Source organism: Ceratocystis lukuohia (assembly GCF_044167205.1).
Source record: "Ceratocystis lukuohia strain C4212 chromosome Unknown Supercontig7_pilon, whole genome shotgun sequence".
Taxonomy (NCBI): Eukaryota; Fungi; Ascomycota; class Sordariomycetes; order Microascales; family Ceratocystidaceae; genus Ceratocystis; species Ceratocystis lukuohia.
Window position 1 is genome coordinate 2,564,236 of NW_027263526.1, and position 18,979 is coordinate 2,583,214.

Below are 18,979 nucleotides of genomic sequence, written 5' to 3' on the forward strand. Positions count from 1 at the left end.
TGTATGGTGGTGCTATATTTCTTAGTTGCTTTCGCTGAGTGAGAACCACCTAAAATAAGGACAGGATCTTCACATTTGAATCACCAGTGGTCACATCTGCGACCTAAACAAGCTGCAAGCTCTAATTGTCACATAGCGAAGTTGTATGCCTGGTTCTTTTCGGCTGACAAGCGGTTGGTTAGCCATTCCCTCCACGCTGCAAAGTCGTAGAGGAAACCTGCATAAACCCAGGTCGAGAATATAGCCAAGAGACTTCTGTACCTTTAGCTGAAGTCATATTACCCTGGGGGCCAGTCAAGTAGCACTCTATGGGGTTTCACAGATCCTTAAAGCGCGCCAGAGACTTGGCTTTGGTTCATTTTGGCAGAGGGGCAAGAAGAATACCTGACTTGTCATTCAGTTGCGACATGTTTCATGGTTGGAATATAAACTAGATGAAAGTGCTATTTGTGACCGGCACCCTTGGGCAGCCGGCTCACTTGTAAAGTATGCTAACTACAGTAAAATTCTAGAGCTCCTCTTTCTTCTATCAGATAAGAATTGTTGAGTATCATCAAGGAAAGCGCTGTCCATTGGATCAGTCGCCATTCAGTGCTTGACTCTATATGTTTTATCATCACCAAAGAAAGAAAGTAGAACTCATACCTCAGACACCCCACTTGCTCCTGTTCAAGAGCCTAGCTTAGGTTTCATCCTAGTCCCTAATATAAACGACAGCAGAGCACTTGCTCGCGGCTGCCCTTCACAGGCCTTTTGTTTCCCGGACGGTGACAGGATCCGACATGGTGATCGGAACCTAGAGTGTATAAAAAAAGAGAGTTTGTCGTAAATCCAGAAATAAGAGACTGCGAGGGACCACAGCCGCTAACAAGGAACCTGAGCATGTTATTGCCATCAAGCCATAGGAAAGGATGAACCGACGGCATGCTCGCGTCGTCGGCGCCATTTTCGTAAAAAAGTGCCTTTATGGGTGACCCCCCCTCGTCCCGAGAATGAGCCCCATCGAGTAACCCGTCGCAGATGTTGAATCCAGCTACCAAAGGCAGCATGAGCCCAACACGCACAACGCGCAATCGCATGCCTATCAAAACACGACAATGTAATCCTCCAGCGCCCCCATCACGCCCCCAGCACTAGGCGCCTCAAGTAAACGTCGCACTCGCCCACCAGCTCGGGACCGCCCTTTACGACGCCGTCAAAGGAACCAGCCTTGAGAGCCCAATGACTCAACCACACACTCCCAGAGACCAAGTGACAAGGGACTCGTATCTTCGTCCCAAAAGCTGTCTGGTTCGCGGTAGTGGTAGTTGAGATCATGACGAGCTCCGTAGGCTGGCTGTGTCCCAAGACGGCTTGTAGAGGGCGCAAGCCGATGTTTAAAGATAGCGAGGCGGGTAGAGGGCCAGACTGAGGACAAGGGCCAGGCAGAGGTCAGCCGTCGATGAATGCACCCAAAGAGTGCAATCAATATCTCCGACGGCGCGTTTCCGCAGCAGATTCCACAAAGTGAAATCCGTGTCCGGGGACTTTCTCCCAAAGCTTCAGATATCCGAATCAACGAATGAGACGCGGTGCAGAAACTGCAACCGAGTCTCTGTGTGAGAGCTTCGATAGCGATTTGTCAGGCGAGGGGGTGGTGCACACCGAGAGAATAAGAAACTAGGAAGAAATGGAAGAAGAAGTGAGACAGGAAGGCTTTTTATACTAGCGGCGACGAAATTTTCATGCCTCATAAAGTGGGGAACCGTAAAGAAAAGCTTTTTTTTTCTTTTTACCATGAATGTGGCGCCAAGCTTCACGGGACGCCACACCTTCCCAAGGCTGGCAGCTTGGAAACGAGGCTGACAAACGTTGAAGCTCTGCATCTTTTTTTTTTTTCAGCGTGCTTGCTTTGACGACATTAAGAACGAGTATTGAAGCTGTTTTTCCTTTATTTTTGGCGTCCGCGTTTTCAGCCATCTCTGCGTTTATTTCCTTCTTTTTGATGCGTTTTTTGTGCAATTGAACTTGGTGGTAATCTCTATTTTTTTTTCTGAGGAAAGCTTTGCGTTGAAGCTTAAAGGATCACCAAGTCATCACTTGGTCTGAACTCTATAAGCATCATCAACAACAAGCCACGCGCGTCACTGTGGAATACGGCAGATCCCAGTTGATTTCTCGGCGGATATCCTCAGACTCAACAGACCCTAGGTCGCGAAAACGTCCGTAAGAAGCGAACAGCCTTCCCGACATATCTATACATAAACCCACGTACCTTACAATGTCGACTCTCTTTGGCGGTAACTCGGCTGCCGCCTCTTCCTCAACCACCAATAGTACTACTGGCGACCTGAGCAAAGATGTGGCTCTGAGTAACCCTCCCGAAGATACCATCTCCTGCATGTCCTTTTCACCAGCCGCGTCGCAGGCCTCCGACTTTCTAGCCATATCCAGCTGGGATAAGAAGGTCCGCATTTACGAAGTGGCTCCCAACGGCCAGAGTGAGGGTCGCCATGCATTTGAGCACGAGGGCCCGGTGCTGTCGTGTGATTTTTCCAAGGTGAGACAAACCAGGGCATTTCTAGCTCTTAATTGCCGTTAACCGCTGTTGCCATTACCCGCGCTAACAACACGTCATTTTCCCCCTCCTTAGGATGGAACCAAAGTCGCCTCCGCTGGTGCCGACAAGCAGATCAAGGTGTGTGATCTCGCTACGCAGCAAACTGCTCAAATCGGTGCTCACGACCAGCCGGCGCGATGTGTCCGCTTCTTCGATATCAATGGCTCGCCCATGGTCGTCTCTGGTTCGTGGGACAAGACAGTCAAGTATTGGGATATGCGCCAGCAGCAGCCGGCTGCGACATTGCAGGTGCAGGAGCGCGTGTACTCAATGGACGTGTGCAAGGACCTACTCGTCGTAGCCACGGCCGATCGCTACATCAATGTAGTCAACCTGAATAGCCCCACCACCTTTTTCAAGACCCTGCAGAGTCCGCTAAAGTGGCAGACGCGTGTAGTCAGTTGCTTTATCGATGCTGCTGGTTTTGCTATTGGCAGTATCGAGGGGCGTTGTGCTATCCATTACACCCAGGATAAAGACACGTCGTGAGTTTTCCCTCCCCTAGTTTGACTAGCCCTTTCTTTGCCTCACTTTTCTAGAACATACTGCTGACATCTTGTTTCTGTTTGTCTCGCCCATAGACTCAACTTTTCATTCAAGTGCCACCGCGACCCTCCCGCAAACAACACTGTCAACGTTTACGCCGTCAACAGCATTTCCTTCAATCCCGTCCACGGTACATTCTGCACGGCTGGCTCCGAAGGCACGTTCCACTTCTGGGACAAGGACGCCAAGCACCGGCTCAAGGGCTATCCCAACGTCGGCGGCAGCATTACTAGCACGGCCTTCAGCAAAACGGGCAACATTTTTGCCTATGCGGTTGGCTACGACTGGAGCAAGGGATACCAAGCCAACACGCAGCAGCTTCCACTCAAAGTCATGTTGCATCCAGTTGATGAAGACGAGTGCAAGCCCCGGCCAGCCATGAAGAGGCGGTAGGGCGAGGAAGGAAAAGACGATTAGGGGGGGTAGAGAACGGAATTGCGGCGTCTATGTCTTTGTGTTTGCCTTATCTGCGTATCTTCACATTGCTTTTTTTTTTTCCTTTTTTTGTCTCTTTTTGCGTTGTCTGTTTACTGTCTGTTTTGTGCCTGCTTTGTATTGGGGATTGGGGTTAAATGTAGGAGGGAGAAACATGTCCGTGTAGTCCGGTAGCTTAGACTTGCTGCAATGAAAGCTGAGGAGGGGGGGATCAAATTACGAAACAGCGCATATCTGATGTCTGGAGGTTGAGGTGGAGACGAAGACGAGGAGAGGGGAACGGGAGGTAGGAAGAGAACGAGGATGAACGGCTTTTTTTTCTACTCCATTCTTGGCCTCGTCCAGTATGGTTTGACTTTTTGCCTGCTTGCTTAATAATATTCAGGGTTTCAAGACGTTTGAGCGATTAAGGAGCAAGAACAGCAGATAATGGGAGGGAAGTGAAGGGAAGAGGGCGTATGTATCTTGCCCGCGTCTCCAAATTCTAAGAGTACCTATTGTGATATGCTGAAGCGCAACTTGAACCATACGTGTGATGGGGGGGGGGACCAAGCCGATATCACGCAGATAGAAGGAGACGAGAAAGACAAACAATCAGCTGACTCTTTGCACGGCATGCATACCACACCATAAACCCATCTATAACTCACTTACTCGCTCAATTTGGAGCCATTGGAGTCTACAACATCTGATGTCACATTTTCCAATGTTACCATAAGCTACGACTGTGTCAACCTAGACCATGAAGAGAGAGAGGCTGCAGGAAAAGACTGAGCAGACAGCGAATGGCAAGAATCTGTTCTATTACACAGAGGACACGCATTCAGTACATAGAGAATCGCCTCGAACACACACGCCACATACAGGTAGCTGTATCCACACTCATGCCCCAAGTGCATGCATGCATGGCGTGGTGGCCCACAACACGATGTTTATGCTGCAGATATCAGACAACGAATCGACTAACGGCACATCACTTTTTTTTTTATCAGGTTTTTATAGGGAAAAATATACATAACATCATCATTAATTGGTTTGCTCTCGCGACGGAGCCCTTCCGATCTTGAGAGCGTAGAAAAAGGGAGAAAACAAAGAAAAAGAACAAAACATGACTGGTCCAAAGGGTACAGCAGCATCGCACCGACAAGCCTCGCCTATCATTTTTTACTTCTTACTTCAAGTTCACAGTACTTGACACATCGTCCACGATGCCCTTCCAGATATCCCGGAACATGCCTCCCTCGCTGTCTCCGGCATTGTAGCTGCCTTTATGCAGACTCTGCGGGTCCTGGTGCGAAAACTTGAGCTCGACATTATCCGGGCCCATCGAGTGCACTGATGTTAGAGGCGTAGAGGGGGAGACAACTGAAGGGTCGGCAGCCACAACGACACGGTCTGTCGCCGCGTCGCTCTCAGCTGCTTCGGCTTCGACGAGCTTTGAGGTCGCGTGCTGGTCCTGTCCATTGATAAGCGGCACGCTGATGCCATCATCCGAGACGGCACTAGTAGGTGTGATGGCCGGCATCATGGCAGCGTCAATATGTCTGGGGCCCGAGGCAGCAACAGACGCAGTGGAGGCAGAAGCAGTGAAGGTCTGCATGAGGGGGCGCTTTGTGGGCAGCTTGTAGCGAGGGCCGTGGGTTGTAAGAATTCCACGCGAGTGCTGGACAGAGAGAACGAGCCGGTGTTAGCATAGAGCAAGGGCTGTGAAGTCGCAGGGCAGGTATCGAGACTTACATCTTCAGTGCTCCGGCCATTGAGCAGCTCTGCGTACTTTGGCATCAGGCCTGCAGTGGCGTGGTGAGAATCAGCAACCATCGGACGAGCGGCCGTTGCCGCATTCAGCGACATGGCCCTGGCAAACTTGGCAGTATGAGCAGTAATGCGTGACATGGTGTAGTCTAGCTGGAAAACAGTAGGGGAAAATGGGAGATGAAAAATGGAAAATTCAAAGAGAAAGTGACAAGTACAAGTTTCTCGGGGCGAGCCAATGTAGAGCGAAAAAGAAGTGTATGGGCGGGCGGCGAATGTGAATAAAAGAAAGGAAGAGGGACATCGAAGAGCAGCGCCAGTGTTGGAGCGGGAGAGCGTCCGGTCTTATTTATAACCCAAGCTACGCCACTATACCACTGTGTGCGCCATGTGCACTACTACCATGTACATTGGTACACCCGGGCCCGAATGACTCTTACCTTACGGTACTTGTACAAGTAGCTTTTACCAGGCAACTACCTTGACGCTAAAACACTAAAAACACAGCAAGGTCGTTTCCTCTTTCGTGATTTCTGCTGCAGATAGACAAGCAACCAGCTAGAGCTCCTTCCTTCCTTCCTCCTTTCCCTCCTCCCTGGCTCCCCCTCACCCAGCGCCACCACGCCCTGCCTTCCTCCCATGTCAGAATCTCAATTTCCAATCCTTCCTTCCCCGGAATCGGGTGTTGGGGCGGAAATAGTGGGGAACTTTAGACCTTAGGAGGCCTGGCATCTCGTCGAGTGACATGTAGCAAAGAAAGAGAACGGGAAGAGAAGAGAAGCGCCCCCCCCCCCCCCCCATAATGAAAGAAACGCAGTGTCAAACAGCAGCCCGGCCGTCTCATCGCTTTGTCGAGCGAAAACACAAACTGTCACGACAATGCGTGTGTGTGGGCCGCTGACACGGCAAGTAGCCTACCAGCATATGTGATAGTGTATAATCGGCATCTGCCAAGCCGTTCGATGTTCACAAGTCCAAACAAGTCTTGGCTGTTTCGTGGGCTTTGTTTCTACAGTCCAGCTGCCCTGGCTCTCGCGTAATCAATACTGCCCGCCCTTTATGCTCTCTCCCGTTCCCACTCTTTCGCTCTGGCCTATCTGTCTCTATCTATTTCTAATTGTCTCTCTTGCCGCCAACCAGAGCCCAACCTTGGTGCAATGCAACCGAACGCAACACAGCGCAGCGCTATGCAGCAAGAGACTCGGAGGATGAAGGGGGGGGGGGCTTGGGGAAAAAGAGAAAAAGACCAGGGAAGACCAAGCCCTAGGAGCGGTACTGATACCCCTTTTACCCAAACAAGCAGGCGCACGCCTCGTTGTTCTTGTTCTTGATTTGCCAGACCGCCCGTGCTGCCTAACTTACACGGGCTTGTTCAGAGCAACCAGGCCCAGACCAAGTCGGTGTGTCGTCGTACCGGTGTGCTTGTCCCCTATATTCCCTCCAACATGGACATTATCAGCACAGTGAGAGCCTGTATACCTGCGTACAGTTTGTACGCACCCCTTCTTTACAGCGAATGGAGGAGGGGGGTGCGACCATGCCCTGCCTGTTCGGCTTGTCTTTCTCCTCAGCTAGCAGCCGCCTCTTTGTTGTCTTAATTTGTTGAGGACGAACGAAGAAATTAATTAAGCCAAATTAATCATTCACATCTTGCCGCTTAGAGCTGCTGTGCACATTTTTTTTTTCTTTCTGTATCATTTTGGAGACAAGCAGCACTTTCACGCGCTTTTTCTTTCATGTCCCTCACCGCTTCTTTCGCCGTTTATTCTCTCAAGCCTAAATACCCTCAAAGAGTGGAAGCGATGGGCATGACTAAAGAAAAAAGAAAAGCAAAACATAGAAAGAAAGGTCAAAATGGAAAAGCAGTAAGAAAGGGACGAGACACTCATCAAAGAATCCAGGCTTGTCCCCAACCAAGCTTCCCCTTTTCCCAGCTCTGCATACCCTAAACACCAGCCCCTAACCCTGGTCCAGCCTGCCCCCCTCGTTCTCAATGCCCCTACCCCAGTTATGCTGCAGGTCATCCACCTCACCTATGTCCGAAAATCTAGACCCCATTTTCTTCAAGATAGCCCTTGGTATTCCTTGGTGTTGTTGGGGACATGCCTTGTCTTGTCTTACTTTGTATCTCCGGTAAACCCAACTGGAGGAAGACTACAGGGAGTGCTGGTTTGAGGGGCAAGTGCACAAGTACGTACATGTAGCATGTATAAAAACGAGAATATGAAGCCATGTTTAAGTAGACTGACTAGCTTGGCCCTAGCTGACCCGCTACTGGGCTGCATATTGTTGAATTTTGAGACACGTGACTTGTACGTGCTGAGATACGCCTATAGACTGTGGCCCTTGTAATCTAGCCCTCTAACCGGACATAGCATTGTCTGTATCAACCTCCTCAATCGGCGCTTCGAGAGCAGCATGCGTCTTGTCATCCTTGCTGCTACCGTCTTCGTATACTGTGCGCTTCCAGCCGCATGGGTCCGAGTCATCCTTCTTCCACTCGACCGTGGGGAAATAGTGATCATTCTTCTTCATCGTAACGACCCACGGCACGCCATCAAAGGTGACGGCCTTGAGCACAAAGTCTGCGTATAACATGTGGTTAATAAATGGTCCAAGTCAACGAGCAACAGACGATACATAAAAGAAAAGAACTCACAAGTGTTATTCGGAATCTCCCGTACCGCATCCAAGAACGCATCTAGTGTCTTGGTTTCCGTGCGATTCACGTGCGTGATGAAGTTTGTAGGCGCTAGCCCATACTGGTACGAGGGCGAGCCGCGGCTGCGAGCTGACACATAGACCTCGCTGGGCAGCCGGCTGATCTGCTGGCGCACGGCCTGGTGCGGCCGGTGGATTATCGCGCCACAGAACCACAGTGCACGATGTGTCTCAACATCGTCCGTCTTGGTCGTCGTCAGCTTCAGCTCCAGTTCCTTGTTGCGGCGGACGACGCGTGCCATTAACACATCGTTCGAGTACATAATGTCCAGCTCGGCCACGCGTGTAATCAGCTTGTCATTAAGCGTCAGCAGGATGTCACCCTCATGCAGTCCGAGGTTGTCATCCTCCTCGTCCTGCACCAGCCAGCGCTTGCTGACCATGAATAGCTGGTGGTGCGTTTTGTTGGCTTCCGACACTTTGTGCATCCACTCCTCAGACACTCCCATGATGCGCGCCTGGGACATCTGAATAGCACTAAATTCGGCCGATAACATACGCAGGTTTGGCTGTCTACCAGCCTGGAGCTCCGCGATGATGGGCATCAGGGTAGGCGTGGCAAGACCCAGGTGGTACTCCTCGTCGTGCCTAGAGCACGAGGACTGCTCACCCAAATATGTCAACCACAAGGCCTGCACCGTACCATCGCTGCCCACCAAAACACCGGAACCGCACTGGCCACCAAGGTTGCTGTCAATAGTGATAGCGTCGACATTAACCGCGCGGTAGCGTGGTGCTACACTATTCGGTGGAATAGCAACAGCCGTCACCTCCGTCACCGAGGTCGCCGTGTGGACTAGACGCCCCTGGCGGTTGATGCCGATAAAGTGAGTTGCTTCGCCCTGGCCTAGGCCCTGAGTACTCAAACGAGCACTTTGCACAGGCGCATCGACAAGTTTTGGGTCGTAACGGACAACAACGTAGTTTTGCAGGGGATGCAAAAACACCACCTTACCCTCTAGCTGGATAGAGTCGGCAATGGTGATAGTGATATCGCATAGATCAAACGGAACAATGGCGCGAGATACCACTACAAGGCCCTGCTCGGCGTCAATGACAACGCCCATAGCCCAGCGGCGATTCTTGGGGAACGCGTCGATCTTCATGGGCATGATAGCTGACACCTGCACAAAGCTGCGCACAAGCTCAGCCACAGCCGGATACGATGTGTGCTGCAGCTCGATGAACGAGGCCTTGCGGGGCACTGGAGCCACGGGCGGCAGAGCTTTACCAATCTCAGTGAAGTCCCAAAGCCCAGTTTTGTCATTACGCACGGACATCTCCATCTTCTTGGTCCAGTGGCGATCAATGCTGACAATTGTGGTGTGCAGAGTATGCAAATCACGGAGGTTTCTATACGTCACAACCACTCTGGCCCTATCAGGGATTGTCTGCATGACGGCGGCAAACGTGTCTAGATTGGGGGTTAGGCGGTGGTCGATGGACTCAAGCACGAGGCCGCTCTCGGCAGTTTTTAAGCGGAAAGAGTTAGCAGCCTCACAAACGTAGACACCGCGGCAAGGCACCGAGTATAGGCGGGCTTGATGGTAGGACAGATCGTGGAAGGTTGCGCCAGAGACAGTGAGAAATCGGTCAGGCGAGATCTTGTGCAAATCGCCAACCTCAATCTCGACCTCAATCTCCTGGCCTACGCGTTGTAGCACAACCTTGATGGTCTTTCCGACATGTGAGTCTAGAATTTCGTCGAGACGGATAAAGTCGGGCACAATTTCACCCTCAACCTCAATTAGAACGTCTCCTTCCTCGATCTTCTTATGTGAGGGGCCTTCTGGTAGCACAATCTCGGCAACCAGCATGCAGTTTACATGGGGGAATTCACGGCGGACTTGCGCCTCTCTCTCGGGGCTGAGGCCGAGACGCCGGCACTCGTCAAACGCTTTGAGCAAGAATTGGCATTGGATGTCGCCTCTCTCAACAGGGCGGCCCTCTTGGATGCATTTAAGTGCCCGGGCAGCACGGTCCAAGGGAAGCAAATAATCAGTTGAAGCGCCATCTACTCTTCCACCAGCCTGGAGCGCAATAGCATGGCCGTCAATGTTGACCACAGGACTACCAGAACTACCGCCACTAGCAGCGGCGTTTGTTTGGTAGTAGCAAGTGTTGAAATCGCTGTATCCGTCTGCGTATTCGGGAGCGTTACGATCTAGACGACTGATGACACCCGACAAGATACATAATTTCTCTCCGGCATCGTTGCCAACAACGCGGATTTCGAGCCCGACCTTCGCAAGCTCGGGACGGAGCTCCAGGGCGCGCACAGGCATATACTTTATAGCCTTTGGGTCAAAGCGGAGAATGCCGAAATCGTGGATGGGATCGCGGTACACGGCATAGGCGTCGACTTCTTCGTGGTTGTCAAAGACGCAGTAGCCCCAGAAGGGTCCAGCGCCAACAACATGGCGATTTGTGAGGATATAACTAGAAATGCGGGAGAGGATGGATTAGCAGGAGAAGATCAGACCAGACTGACGGCTGTTGGACAAGGAGGGCAGGGCAAGAGGGGATCAAGCAAGCAAATGCCACACAAAGAAAACACCCCCCATAGAAATGACAAAACTCACCCTCTCTCAGCATCTACCACAAATCCTGTAGCTTCACTAGTGTCTGCAAACTCGGAGTCAAAAGAACACGGCAGACAGAAGCGAATAGACACAACAGTTGGCACAACGTTTCCTATAGCAGCTTGCCACTCTAGGGTTTCCTGACTCGGCATATCAATGAACTCCTCAACGATGTCGTCCGAAAGGCCGTCGCTACGAGTGTCATCACGATCATCAGATATATCGCCGTCAAGGTTGGCGGTTGGGTATGAATGTACTGGCATGCGTATAGAGTTTCCCGCAGGTGGGGGAGCGGCAGCACCTGAGCTGCTATTGTTGTTGAAGCCATTTGCAGTACTGGAAGCTGCAGATGCAGGACCAGTAGCTGCAGTGGCTGGCATAATAGAAGGCTGTCCGTTAACGGGTCGGTGTTGTTTCTGTGCGCGGGCGTCTCCGGGAGAAGAAGCAGCCTTTCTTTTCGGGCGGCTGGACATGGTGAGAGAAGAAGTTAAAGGCACTGAGGAAGGGGGAAAAAAAAGAACGGAAAGGTAATTGGAAAAGACACGCAGGCAACGAATCAAAGAGGGGCCCAACAAGCAGCAGCACGCAGGCGTTCTCTAGTGGATAGACAAAGCTACCAAAAGCAGGGCCAGAATGACAAGTTGCCGTATAGTCAATCACGCCGTATCTGTGAGCTGTATGGCCTGCGCAAGCCGTTTCGACCCGTCTATACTTGAGGCAGTATATTGCCAAAATGTTGGCGCCGAATAAGAAGCCCGTTTAGTGGCTAGAAAGTTCTGGTTTGCAACTGAATTTTGTCGCTTTATATTTGTTGCTCACTCGTTTGTCTCGTCCCGTTCGTTGTTCGTTGTATTCGTAAATGCAATGAGCGCAAGTCGAAGTGCAAGCTGGCGCATTCAATGAGTTCTATCAGAGGACGAAAAAAATTCCGCACCAAGTAAATATCGAAAATTAATTGGTTTGTTTCTGGCTCAAAGCAATAAAAGAGCTGTGATGTTGATGTGAATGACTTTTTTTAATTCCTTTTTTTTTTGGCGTTGATGAGAATTTTTTACTAAGAAAAAAAAAATAGTGATAAAAAAAAGAAATTCACAAAAAAAAACCTGCTAAGTAAGCAGCAGGACAGGAGCCTTGGGGAAGGAACCAACGCTAAACCGACTATTCAAAAGAAAACGCCCATCTCAAAGTCTCATCTACAGACGTTTACATACATAAAACCAACGGAGCACATGTACATGTACTTGTGTACATCTCTACTTTGTTGTTGCTTGGCGATGTAATTGCACTGTCGTCCAGAACTTTTGTCTTATCTGATTTTGTCCTCGTATCAACCCTAATTCAGACGTACGAGCCCTTGTGTCTTAGTCGTCTCGTGTCGCCTTGTGTATTTTTTTGTTCCTGGCTAATATGCTTAGCTTTGTTTCTAGTCTCTAGTCGTAAGCTTCTTTGCACTAACGTAATAGCCTAACATTGCCTGAATTCTTTCTCCCCGTCTCTACCCCTCCCCGATCATTTCGCTCGACTCTTGACTTCCAAGTACTGCTGCACCTGGATCTCATGTTCCTCCCATGCCATAGACCAGCGGCTTCGCACTTCGCGATCTTGTCTCGCCCATTCTAGTTGATCTCTGAGCTTTGCATCGCCTAATAAGTCTGCTGCACCGAGAGATGCTCGGACAGCTTCAAGCTCAGCCTGTCGCCTTTCAAAGTGCGAGACAATACGCCTATTAAAGACCTCCCAGTCGCGAAGATACTGTTGAAACTTGATTTTATACCCTTGCAGCTCATTTGCCCCCAGCGGCGCACCAGTGTAACTAGCCATTGGAAGCACAGGGGCAATAGGCACTTGTGGGAAGTCAAGCGACTGCACCTTGGCGTTGCCATAGCTTGGCGCTTTTAGGGGGGTTGGCTCAGGCTTGCTCTCAAATGGCAAGTTCATCTTTAAATCGCCCATGGAATGGAGCCCGGGCTGCGATATAAACGGCTCGACGTTGCGCAAATCATTCAAAGAGTCGTAGAACTCCGGCGAGTCTTCTGACCCCCGGAAGCCTCCATCAACCGGCCTACGCTGAGGGAAATCCTGGGGAATAGCAGGGCCACCCCCAAGGTCGCCTGACCGCCACTCCTTCTTTGCTGGCTCTACAGGGACGTTACGCGCATGTGATGCTTGGGGTATCTTCGGTGGTAGCGGCGGCACTTTTGGCGTACGGGTCGCCTGGCCACAAGAAGGCGGAGAGTCAATATCCATAGCGTTGGGACTGTCGATACCGGATCTATTGCCTCTAGCAGATTTCCCTATCGGTGTCTCCATGGTACTGCTTTCGCTCGAGTTGCTGCGCTGGCTAGCGGATGACCTCATGGAAGCATGTTTCTGTGTTGCGCTTCGGGAGGTATTGCTCCGGGTTGGAGAGACTCGTTGAGGCACGAATGTCTCCCGTCCAAACTTAGCGCTCCATGTAGCAGGGTCAAAGGTAGATTGTTTTGTTGGTGAGCAGCTTGGCGAGCGGCTAAAGAACATGTTTGCGCTTGTTGATGAACCAGCTTCACCACGTGCGCTTGTCGATTTAGGTTGAAAAAAAGAGGTCGCATCGCCACCAGAGCCAGACGTAGGAGCTCCACCTGCACTAAAGGTGAAGCTTTCGGAGGCTTGTGGCGAAAACTGAGTCTCAATGTTACCAGTGCTACGTCTACTAAAAGTTCCAGACGCAGGTTCTGTCGGCAGCTGGCTTGCGAGATCGCCTAAGTTGAAGCTGGATGAATGAGGCATGTTAGTTTTGTCTGATCGGATATTTCCTAGGGAATGCAAAACCCGCTGGGGCGATGCAGTTTCAAGTATTTGGGAGCGAGCCGACTCGGCCTTGGAGTCGGCTGGATGAATAAGAACATTGAGCATCTGCTTTTGGACGACTTCGAACGGTAGCAGGGACGTGGATGAAGTACTCAAATACACTTGGGATCGAGCTGCACAAGATACACTGAAGCTTTCAGTGTCTCTTGGTTGACCGCAGTTGCAACCCGCGGTAAACCCAGACTGGCAGGGCGGGCGAGAGCTAAAACTACGGCCATTTGAAGCAGGTCTACTAGACTGCTCTATATTTGGCTGCAACTCAGCTGGATGAGGCGTGACTGTAGTCGGCAGCAAGGCATTTTTTGCAAGGATATTTCTGGTACTGGAGAGTCGGAGAGGGAAGTCGTACATTGGCGTAGTAGCACCAGCGGGAGTGCTAAAACCAGCAGTAGAAGTACCGGTATCGAATTCATCTATGGGAGGGTGGTTAGTTGGCTTGCGCTCCAATGGACGGGGGGCAATGAAATACAAGGGAAAAGAGAAACAAGGAGCTTACCATCGTGCGGAGACTTCCGAGAGGCATCTGTGGACGCCTGGTCGTGTGTCCTCTTAGGAGCAGCTGCCCTTCTTCGCGGCATTGGAATCTTGGGTCTCGCTGCATTTGGTACTTTCGTTGGAGATTCTCCCCCACTAGAAGACTCGTCGCTGGTAGTGTCAGCAAAGGCTTCAGCCCGAGGGATACTGTGTTGGGTAGAAACCCGTGGCCGGGGTGGCTTCTCGGGCTTATAGTCGTCTAGGTCGTTTTCATCGTCACCGGCGTTGGCATACAAGTCCTCCATTCTACGTCTATTACTGGTAGAATAATTTGAACTGGAGACCGGGGGCTCGTCTCCATCGGATCTAGGATGGAAGCCAGCCCGACGGGCAGTTCCAAAGGAAGACTCGGCACGGGCTTTCTGGGTTGGGGTCTTAGGGACTGGCCGGCGCACGGGCTGGGCAGCAGACGGTCTGGGAGGAGGGGGAGGGGCATAGGAGGCGTTCTTGGATGGCGAGGGGGGTTGTTTGTGTGGTGAGGAGTTGCTTTTTTCGTTGCGCATGTTCTGCCATGCAGCGTAGGCGCTCTTCAAGCCGTCCGAGCTAGCAGAGCTCGAGCCTTGCTTAGCGGTAGGCGGGACAGCAGAGGCAAAGTTGGAGAACCTCCCAGTGCCAGTAGGATGTGGAGGAGGCACACCAGAACCAGAGGGTTTTGCGTTTGTGCGTCGTGGAGGCGGTTGGAACTGAGAGCCAGCATTTGCCCATGGGTTTCCCCGGACTCCGGATGCACGTGGGAAGCCACTAGTGTATTGCGCTCGGCCAGCATTGTATTTTGCGCGTTGGGTAGGGTCGGACAGGATCTCATGGGCAGCTCCGATGATTTGGAATTTTTCGTTCGAGTCTTCTTCGTTGCCACGATTGCGGTCGGGGTGGTACTGTAGAGCTAGATGAGGGCGAATACGGTTAATTATAGACAAGCAAGACGGTACATAGGCTAATCAGAGAAGCCTGTGAGCGTTTGGCATCTTCTTTCTTACCAAGCTTGCGGAACTGCTTCTTGATTTCGGCGTCGGTGGCTGATGGTGAAACACCTAGGTCGCCATAGTAGTCCCGATTGAAGTCAATCTTGACCATGACGATAATGGTAGAGACCCTATTTGGAGGATCGAAAAGACGTGAAGATACTATGCAGATGCAGATGCAGATGCGGATGCGGATGGTGCTATGCTTGATTGGTGCAGGAGAAGGACGTTATGAGCAGCAGCCCATCTAAGGTTTCGTTGGCGAGTTTAAAGGAACAAATGAGGGAGGTCTTGAGGCTATAAAGATAGGGACAGGAACAGCGTCTTCATAGCAACCAACACGGCAAAAAAGCGCGAGTTTTCGGGGTCAAGTTGATTTGTGGCTCAAAGCACGATAGTACCAAGCGTGAGAGCAAGACAGCACAACATGAAAGGGAAGAGAGAGGATCAGCATCAAATTTATTCCGCTGGGCCAAATCAAAGCAAAGGTCCAGTTCACAGGCTTTTGGAGGGCTTGAGGAAGCCTGAAAAAAAGCCCAAGAAAAACACACACGGAGAGAAAAAGCCCACAAAAACGTACCCCAGGCAACCAGAAATAAAACAGCACTAGTCCAGGCTTTAGATGGGGTCCACTAAGTCCAGCCTGAAATACAGCACAGCCACCCTAGAGATAGACAGCAATACAGAGGAGCTCTCCACTAAATGACGCCCAAGGACACTAAGCCTACACCAACATCCAGGCTGACAGTCCCCCCCTAAATTGAGCTTGCAGCCCAGCAACAATGACGTCAAGGCCATCCATCTCCCAAGTTTCTTTGTTCTCTTCTGTGACCAAGGAGATATGCATGGATGACGGCAGACGAGCCAAAAGCAAAATTAAACGGCCACAAGGTTCGCTTCTCCGCCCCTATCTTTATTTGTACTCCCACCATCACCAGAAAAAGATACTATAATCAACACCAAGCAAGAGAAAGACACCTTCTAATGAGATACAAGCCCAAACAAAGCATGTGATGGGACGATGGATTGGTGGAACCAGGTAGACGTTTTGTAAACCCTAATACAACCCTAACACAGGCGTTCACTTTTATTTCACAAGAACATGCCATAGTGCCGAAAATCAACTATGTTATTTGATACCGTTCCATGACGTGTTAGTAGTCTCGACAATGCATTTCGGGCATCATTATCGATATGACCCGCCTACAGCGCTACGATAAGTATTGACATCTTAGCTGGACAAGGTCAACGTTGCAAAACCGACAGTGTAGATTATATTCGACCTCTTGGCTTGTCCTAGTGTTTGTTGCGGGATTACTGTCTTTCCGCCAGCTTGAGTTCCATCTTCCGCCGCGCCTGTAGAATCATGTCCTCGCGGCGCTTGCGCAAGAGCGCCTGTCTGTCCTCCTTGTTCGAGCTCCATGCCTTAGCTGAGCTTTTGCCAGCGGCAGCGACAGCTGCGGCTTGGGCTGAATCTTCAGGCACGGATGATGCCAGATCTACGCTGATCTTGTCCTGGAGCTTGTAGCGGGAGATAAGGTCTTCTTCGGTCCGGTGTGCAGCTTTAGTTGCGGAAGGCTCCGAGCTTGGTGTAGCATCGCCCTGACCGGCAGGACGGACAGGCTGGAAGGTGGGAGGGGGCTATTAAAAGAGCATGCATAGTCAGCAAACTGGGTTTCCATTCTTGGCTTCCCTTTTTCTTCCCTTATCACTAGCACATTCCCCGAACCCAGTGCGCACTTGCATGAGGCTAAAAGCTAGACTTACCGTTTCTAGGCGACCAGACAAAATGCGCTCCGAGGTAACCTGGATGCGGTTGCCATTGCGGCGCAGATCCCAGAGAACCGCACGCCGGTCAACCTGCGGAAACATCTGCAAGATACGCTGGGCATTAGTCTCGCGCGCCTGGGCCTGAGCGGCCGAGTCACGAATGTTGTTGCGCGGCGAAGAGTCAGCAGCATCTGTGGGTGAAAGAAAGAGCTTCCAAATGACGAGAGCCGTTACGGCCACAAAGGTCACAATGGTTGGGAGGGATATTTGCTCATTGGACATGGCGGCGAACAGTGGGAGGCGTAGCGAATATACGGGATCAAGTGTGTGCAACGGGAGCCGTAGGACTATAGCGTGGAGATAGCAAATTTACATGAATCGCGAGCCGTCACTAGCGAGGTGTTGATTGCGAAATTAGCTTTGCTGTGAAGAGAGAGGGAGACAGGTGGCCGTAGTGTGAGCCTGCGGGGAATTCTTTGAAACTAGTAGAAGCGACGAGAAAATGCAGCAGAGAAAAGAGGCCGAAATTAATGTGAGCAGAGTGCAACAGCACCAGCGGACAGATACGAAGCAAGAGCGTTGGCAGTTTCAGACCGGTTGGGCGGGTGCATAAAATTGATGACTTGGCTGGGGAGGCTTACTAGAAGAGGAGGGCGGCAAGTCAAAGATTTGGCGATGCTTAGCTTCAACGAAACAAGCTAATCAGATTGGATTGCTTGCGGAGATGGCGGCTTAGGGTCTACAGACCCTTATTGACAGAATAGTTAAGGGGCTGGTTGTCCTCTAGCCGTATGTCTGATGACATAAGCATTCGGGGATAGAGAAGACGGCGTGAAGAGAATGCAGGAGAACGGGCTAGAAGCACAAACAGAGCATGAGCGTCAAACAGAAAAAGACGAAATTTGGGACCCATATTCTCCCACCAGCTTCTTCTCCCTGGCCTGCTAATAATATGCCTTTATCACTAAGCATTGCCTAATGCCCCAAGTCCGTCAAACTGCCGTCTGCCTTACTGGACCCATTACTAAAGGCAGTTAAAGCTGGGGTTCCCTGTAGAAAACGTCGTGAATTATGGTTAAAGTGGGCCGCGTTCCTGTTACGCATCGTGAAGACCAATTAGAGCACAGCCAATGTAATCACGTTAGTCAAAACGTGAAAACGGAGTAAGCGTCAAGCTCAACGACATCACAGGCAAAAGGAGGGGAGAGCAGCCCTGAGAGCAAACAGAGAATATCAAACAGCATGCGACTTGCTTTTGTGGCATTTTTTTATTGACTTGTATGTGATGTAATACCCAAAGCCGAGAGCAAAGAAACTGTAATTTGGAACTTGAAAAAAAAAACAAACAAAAAAAGGAAGGAGCCAGTCACGAGGCTGCTTGAAAAAAATGCAATTATACCAATGAACAAGTGACCGCCCCAAGGCAAAAAAAAGAAACCAAAATTAAGAGAAAAGAGCCCATTTCAGCCTCAAATCTGGCTTCATCCAGACAGACAGGCATCGCAAGGCCTTAGGATTTTCCTGCCCTCATCACGCATATTGTGCCTGCCTAATTTTTTCCGTCTTAAAACTCTTCACCCCAAGCCCGTCCCATCTAGGCGTTTGCTTAGCTTGTGTTGGTTTCTAGTCTCGCGGTTCTCCTTTCTTTTCTATTGCATCACGCCCGTCGTCTGTAACGCCGGATTTAACACTCTTCAACTCTGCTACATCTCCGTGATCTGCCGCCGCTGGCTAGCGCTCGAGTACTGGACACAGCGTGACACGACCTGCCGTATCCTTTCTTGCTGGCGCTGCTTGCCGGCCGCTATCGTCTTACTTGCTTGCCGTTGTCCCCATTGCCACTGACAGCCGCCATCGACCATTGATCTCGCTACCAGCGCTGACGCTTGGGTCTCCATGGCTTGGCCCTTCTCTCCTTCATTGCGCCATCCGTGAAGCGTGTTTGTGTGTTTGCGTGCGTCTATCCGGTGTGGTGTGTGTCTTGTGTGCCCTGACTACATACGGAAGCCTAAACCACGAATACGCCCAAGCTCTTCTCAGCGCTGCTTTTTTCTTCTCGTTCCTCAGATTCGCTTCTAGGCCCAGGTCCCCCCCCCCTCCTTCAGCTTAGAGCTCAGCGTCAGGGGGCTGTTTTGCTGATATCACAGCGTCAAGCCAGCCGGAAGCCGCGAGTATCAGAATCAGAATCAGTATCAGTGTCAGTATCCAACTTTAGGGGAAAAGAGCCAGAC

General features: G+C 50.9%; 5 protein-coding genes across 5 annotated transcripts; 1 reads left to right on the plus strand and 4 right to left on the minus strand.

The window, feature by feature from the left end:
* Window positions 1-2,260: 2,260 nt before the first annotated feature.
* HOO65_070577 (Poly(A) RNA export protein) lies at window positions 2,261-3,538 on the plus strand (the record flags this gene model as incomplete). Its single annotated transcript, XM_071005058.1, has 3 exons — window positions 2,261-2,539; window positions 2,633-3,084; window positions 3,181-3,538. The coding sequence occupies 3 exons, from the start codon at window positions 2,261-2,263 to the stop codon at window positions 3,536-3,538; spliced, it is 1,089 nt and encodes a 362-aa protein (XP_070857295.1).
* Window positions 3,539-4,751: 1,213 nt separating this feature from the next.
* On the minus strand, window positions 4,752-5,473 carry HOO65_070578 (uncharacterized protein; the record flags this gene model as incomplete). Its single annotated transcript, XM_071005168.1, has 2 exons — window positions 4,752-5,243; window positions 5,318-5,473. The coding sequence occupies 2 exons, from the start codon at window positions 5,471-5,473 to the stop codon at window positions 4,752-4,754; spliced, it is 648 nt and encodes a 215-aa protein (XP_070857296.1).
* Window positions 5,474-7,693: 2,220 nt separating this feature from the next.
* HOO65_070579 (Pro-apoptotic serine protease NMA111) lies at window positions 7,694-11,108 on the minus strand (the record flags this gene model as incomplete). The annotated part of the gene is made up of 3 exons (XM_071004848.1): window positions 7,694-7,917; window positions 7,992-10,492; window positions 10,636-11,108. The coding sequence occupies 3 exons, from the start codon at window positions 11,106-11,108 to the stop codon at window positions 7,694-7,696; spliced, it is 3,198 nt and encodes a 1,065-aa protein (XP_070857297.1).
* Window positions 11,109-12,144: 1,036 nt separating this feature from the next.
* HOO65_070580 (DnaJ domain-containing protein) lies at window positions 12,145-15,090 on the minus strand (the record flags this gene model as incomplete). Its single annotated transcript, XM_071004876.1, has 3 exons — window positions 12,145-13,895; window positions 13,979-14,950; window positions 14,994-15,090. The coding sequence occupies 3 exons, from the start codon at window positions 15,088-15,090 to the stop codon at window positions 12,145-12,147; spliced, it is 2,820 nt and encodes a 939-aa protein (XP_070857298.1).
* Window positions 15,091-16,292: 1,202 nt separating this feature from the next.
* HOO65_070581 (Coupling of ubiquitin conjugation to ER degradation protein 1) lies at window positions 16,293-17,030 on the minus strand (the record flags this gene model as incomplete). Its single annotated transcript, XM_071005164.1, has 2 exons — window positions 16,293-16,619; window positions 16,746-17,030. 2 exons carry the CDS (start codon window positions 17,028-17,030, stop codon window positions 16,293-16,295), a joined length of 612 nt encoding a protein of 203 aa, XP_070857299.1.
* Between the last annotated feature and the right edge of the window lie 1,949 nt (window positions 17,031-18,979).